The sequence below is a fragment of the Capricornis sumatraensis genome, chromosome X, assembly GCF_032405125.1.
Source record: "Capricornis sumatraensis isolate serow.1 chromosome X, serow.2, whole genome shotgun sequence".
Classification (NCBI taxonomy): domain Eukaryota; kingdom Metazoa; phylum Chordata; class Mammalia; order Artiodactyla; family Bovidae; genus Capricornis; species Capricornis sumatraensis.
Genome location: NC_091092.1, coordinates 16,328,946 through 16,334,028, shown reverse-complemented (window position 1 = coordinate 16,334,028; position 5,083 = coordinate 16,328,946). Strand labels below are relative to the sequence as shown.

Genomic DNA, 5,083 nt, shown 5'->3' with positions numbered 1-5,083 from the left:
TTAGCTTCCTCAGATTGTTCCCAGGTAATTCAGGCCCAGTCCTCACCCTAAGCAATGCATCCCGCACCTCCCTGTTCAGCCCCCACTTGCTGGTGGTGGATGTGAGCATCTGGGCTACTTCTCTGCTGGGAGTTGTGGTAAGGTGCATAATCTGTGGGTTTTAGTTTTTTATTTTTCTCCTCCCGGTTATGTTGCCCTCTGAGATTCCAAAACTCCCCACAGACCCGCCGATGAGAGTGTTTCCTGGTATTAGGAGACTTCTTCTCTTTCAGGACTCCCTTCCCGGGATGGATCTCCATCCCTAACTCTTTTGTCTCTCTTTTTATCTTTTATATTTTGTCCTACCTCCTTTCGAAGATAATGGGCTGACTTTCTGGGTGGCTGGTATTCTCCACCAATGTTCAGAAGTTGTTTGTTGTTTTGTGGAATTTCCTCAGCGTTCAAATGATCTTTCAATGAATTTATGGGGGGAGAAAGTGGTCTCCTCGTCTTATTCCTCCACCATCTTAGGACTGTCCCCCCCCGCCCCGATTCTGGTTTTGTTTTAAACATCAATGTTTATTTAGTTATGTTTGGGGTTCATTTTACACTTTTAAAACAAGTTGCAATTTTCCCTATCAATTAGAATATCAAAACCTCTAAAGGAAGTCACTGTCATCAAAAAGGCAAAATATGGACAACCTACATAAATCAACACTGTTCTTCAGGCGCTGAGCAAAGAGACAGCACCACACTGGAGATACATAATGGAAAGTATTTTAAAATGTTTTTTTTTTCAGAAATACATTAAAAGAAAAACATTTTCAGAAATACATAAACTCAAGAGAAAAAAACTGGGCAAGGCAGGATACTAGAAAGACCTTAATCACTCAGTGCTATGGGGCTACAAATAGGGCCTGATCAAGGATGGATAGAATGTTCTTTTCTTTTTTTTAATTTTTTTGGACCCATGTAGAATTCTAATGAGTTACCACCATGGGGAAACAGTGGAAACAGTGTCAGACTTTATTTTGGGGAGCTCCAAAATCACTGCAGATGGTGACTGCAGCCATGAAATTAAAAGACGCTTACTCCTTGGAAGGAAAGTTATGACCCACCTAGATAGCATATTCAAAAGCAGAGACATGACTTTGCCAACAAAGGTCCATCGAATCAAGGATATGGTTTTTCCAGTGGTCATGTATGGATGTGAGAGTTGGACTGTGAAGAAAGCTGAGTGCAGAAGAATTGATGCTTTTGAACTGTGGTGTTGGAGAAGACTCTTGAGAGTCCCTTGGACTGCAAGGAGATCCAACCAGTCTATTCTAAAGGAGATCAGTCCTGGGTGTTCTTTGGAAGGACTGATGCTAAAGCCGAGACTCCAGTCCTTTGGCCACCTCATGCGAAGAGTTGACTCATTGGAAAAGACTCTGATGCTGGGAGGGATTGGGGGCAGAAGGAGAAGGGGACGACAGAGGATGATAATGGCTGGATGGCATCACCGACTTAATGGACATGAGTTTGAGTGAACTCCGGGAGTTGGTGATGGTCAGGGAGGCCTGGCGTGCTGTGATTCATGAGGACGCAAAGAGTCGGACACGACTGAGCGACTTCCCTTTCACTTTTCACTTTCATGCAGTGGAGAAGGAAATGGCAACCCACTCCAGTGTTCTTGCCCGGAGAATCCCAGGGACAGGGGAGTCTGGTGGGCTGCCGTCTCTGGGGTCACACAGACTCAGACACGACTGAAGCGACTTAGCAGCAGCAGCAGCAATGCATGCAGTAAACAGAATGCAAGCAATAATGCCACATGGGAAGCAGCCTCTAGGCCTGATGTGTACCTGAGAGAAATGGGCTGAGTACCAGATGGGGTCCCTGGAGCCTCCCCAGCTGGCAGCCATGGCCCAGGATGCTCTCTCACCCATGCAGGAGCAGAAATCCACATAGGGAAAAGCAGCCTACTGATGGGAGGCTTGTAGACAGCAGTGTTTTCAGAACATCGCAGCTCACCCTGAGATCCACACAAATGTGGTGGCCTTGTCCTTATAGTGTGATAAAGATGGAATGAGAGGATTTAGTGGATAGTGTTCTCAAAAATGTGAAATATACATTTCTATAAGGTATTACTATGCATGCATGCTAAGTTACTTCAGTCGTGTTTGACTCTTTGCAGCCCTGTGGATGGTAGCCGCCAGGCTCCTCTGTCCATGAGATTTTCCAGGCAAGAATACTGGAGTGGGTTGCCATTCCCTTCTCCAGAGGATCTTCTCAACCCAGGGACTGAACCCTGAGGGGTCGAATTCCAGCCTCTTACATGTCCTGCATTGGCAGGCGGGGTCGTTAGCACTAGCACCGCCGGGGAAGCCCTAGTGTCAGTATATATGTATTCCTATTGTTGTTATTATGTACCATGGGAGGTATTAAGAAAGTAGAACACCTGCAACCATAGTGTTTTCAGCTTTCCTGCATCTCTAATGTTATAGAGGAGGCCATTATCCTCTTTTTGAGAAACAACAGCTACCATGTTAAGTACTTACTATGTGCCAGGCACTCTGGTAAAGGCCTTGCATACATGATCTCATTTAGTCCTCACAGCAATCCCATGAAGTAGGTACTGTTTCTCCATTTTAAAGTCAGGTACATGAGGCTCAGAGATGTTAACTAACTTACCCAAGGTAACACAGTAAGTCTTTAGCATCAGAATTTTACCATCAGGGGACTAGCTCTAGGATTCTGTATCCTTATCTCTGTGCTAAAAGGCGTTTCAAGTAGCACACGCAAGACACACATACCCCCAAGTGGTAGATGTGGATCTCTAAGAGGGAGACACCAGTTTCACCCTTTGGGCTCCATACACAGGGCTGGCTGTAGAAGGAGACCCCCAAGCAAGTGGACCACTCCAGCTGGGGGTGATTATGGACAGGAGTGGGCACTTGGATGCTTGGGGGTGGCATGCTGTGGGGGTATCTGGCTTCCCAATTGGGAAGACTAGGCTGGGGACAAGAGTGACAGACCAAATCTGAATTTCAGAAACACCCAGAGTAGCAGTCACCAACTTCATCGCGCCCTTGTGCCTGCGAAGCAGCTACGGGCGCAGAGAGGTGCTGAGGCTTGCCTAAGGTCACACAGCTCGCTAGAGCGCAGGTGCAGTGTAGAACCTTGGTCTTCAGGCTCCCGTTCGGTGCTCTTGCTGCCACTCCACTCGCACTGGGCCCTCAGGTTCAGTGCACAGCAGTCAGAGGGAAGCCACGTCTTTGTGAGTGAAGCCATTGTCTGCAGGGTGGTTCTCAGTGTTGCCCAGAGACGTGCAGAAGTGCCAGTCTTCAAGTCTCACCCAGGACTGACTGAGGACTGAGATCCAGCAAAATGGGACTTTGCAAGCCCTCTAGGTGACCCTGATACACACTCAAGTGTGAAAACCACCAGCCCAGACAGAAAGGCAAAGTGCCGAGTGCTGCAGCCATACACATTCATTCAGATCATCAACTCGCACAGCACAAAGAAGGGTCGTCTTCCTAGAGAAGAAAGGAACACAGCTCTCAAGCCACACCTGCAGAGCAAGGTCACCTTCAAACACATGTAGCGGTTAAACATGCACAGACGGGGAGGAGGAGTGCAGCCAGCACTTGCTCATCCACAGGGGCATCACAGCTAGTGTAGTTTTGCCAACTCAGCACTTCCCCAGAGATGTGCCAGTTCTGCTGCTTGTTGCCTGGGAGGTGCATCCCTGCCCTCTGGGAAATTGCCATGCAGGATCATAAAACCTCTGATCTGGGAGGGACCTTAGAGAGTACCCACCTCATTGCCCACTCCTACTGCATCACTGGTGATGCCCCTGACTTTCCGTCTCCAGAGGAACCTGGCAGGCTACAGTCCATGGGGTGGCAAAGAGTCAGACAGGACTTAGCTCTGGGCACAATCATTTTTAGGAACAGTGGCAGGCCGCACAGAGCACCAGTGGCTCCTAGTTTGTGGCCTCTGGCTTAATATCTTTCTTTCCCACTTGGCTCTCTGCTCCACAGGGGCACATGCCCCTGGGTCTGCTCTGCTCACCACAGTGTCTGGATTCAACAAATGGAAAAATAAAAACAGAAGATGGACCCACCCTCCCAGGAGAACACCAGGTTCAGAAAGAATACACTGGCATGGAGATGGCACTCTGTCACTCCTCGCCTCTTTTTCAACTGCCCACTGGAAATGTCCCCATGTCCCTTTAAGCCCCACTCCCGGTTGACCCCTGCAGGCCTCCTTACCCTCTGCTCTGAAGTCATACCATGGCCACATGGGTTCTGGTGGGGGCGGGGCCCTCTGTGACGTCACCAAGGGCCCAGCCCTGCCTGGTCCTCAGTCTCCAGGTGCCAGCGCAGACCAGCGCACCAGGAGCCACTCCGTCTCAGCTCACAATGCGGTCTGTAATATGGGTATTTTTTTGGTCTACATTTGTCTCGTTTGTCTTTTCCTATATGTTTTATGTCCTGAGAGATGAAGCCGAAGAACCTCCATGGATGGTGCCCAGCGGAAGGCACTTCCGAATTCGGCAGAATCAAGCAGAGCATGCCCCAGGCTGGTTTCGGAGAAATTTGCACTGGCTGTTAATCTTCCTCGTGTTTTTGGTGATCCTGAAGTTTCCCGGAGGTGACGACGAAAGTAACGTGTGCACTCCTCCTGGCCGTCAGGGCTGTTCATCTGGCCCTCCAGGAAGAAAGAAGATAAAGGCTTCCCCCGACAAAGACTCTAGGTGCGGTGCCTTAACCCAGGTCAAGACGAAACTTGTGAACCTTGTGTCCAGGATGCGGAATCTGAAACTCATCGCGGCAACCGGCGATAGACGCCAATATTCCAATATCTAGGTTCTTGGTGATGCACAGTATAACATTACGGTATATGAGTTATGGGTCACCGGAGACCCCAATGGAGTGGATTTTCACATCAAGGAAGAAGAGTAGTTGAGTGTTGACAAACTGTATCCAAACCAATAAAAGTATTTTGAAGCAAAAGGAAAAAAAGCCTCTGCTATTTTTTATTCGCACTACAGTTTTACCTTTTCCAGAATGTGGTATGATTGGTATCATGCAGTGTATAACCTTTCCCAGACTGAGAGACC

At 48.5% G+C, this 5,083-nt stretch overlaps 1 protein-coding gene across 1 annotated transcript; it reads left to right on the top strand.

Moving 5' to 3' along the window:
• The first annotated feature begins 4,253 nt into the window (after nucleotides 1-4,253).
• On the top strand, nucleotides 4,254-4,829 carry LOC138071120 (protein FAM209-like). Its single transcript, XM_068962538.1, has one exon. It carries the CDS (start codon nucleotides 4,254-4,256, stop codon nucleotides 4,827-4,829), a length of 576 nt encoding a protein of 191 aa, XP_068818639.1.
• The last annotated feature ends 254 nt before the right edge of the window (nucleotides 4,830-5,083 follow it).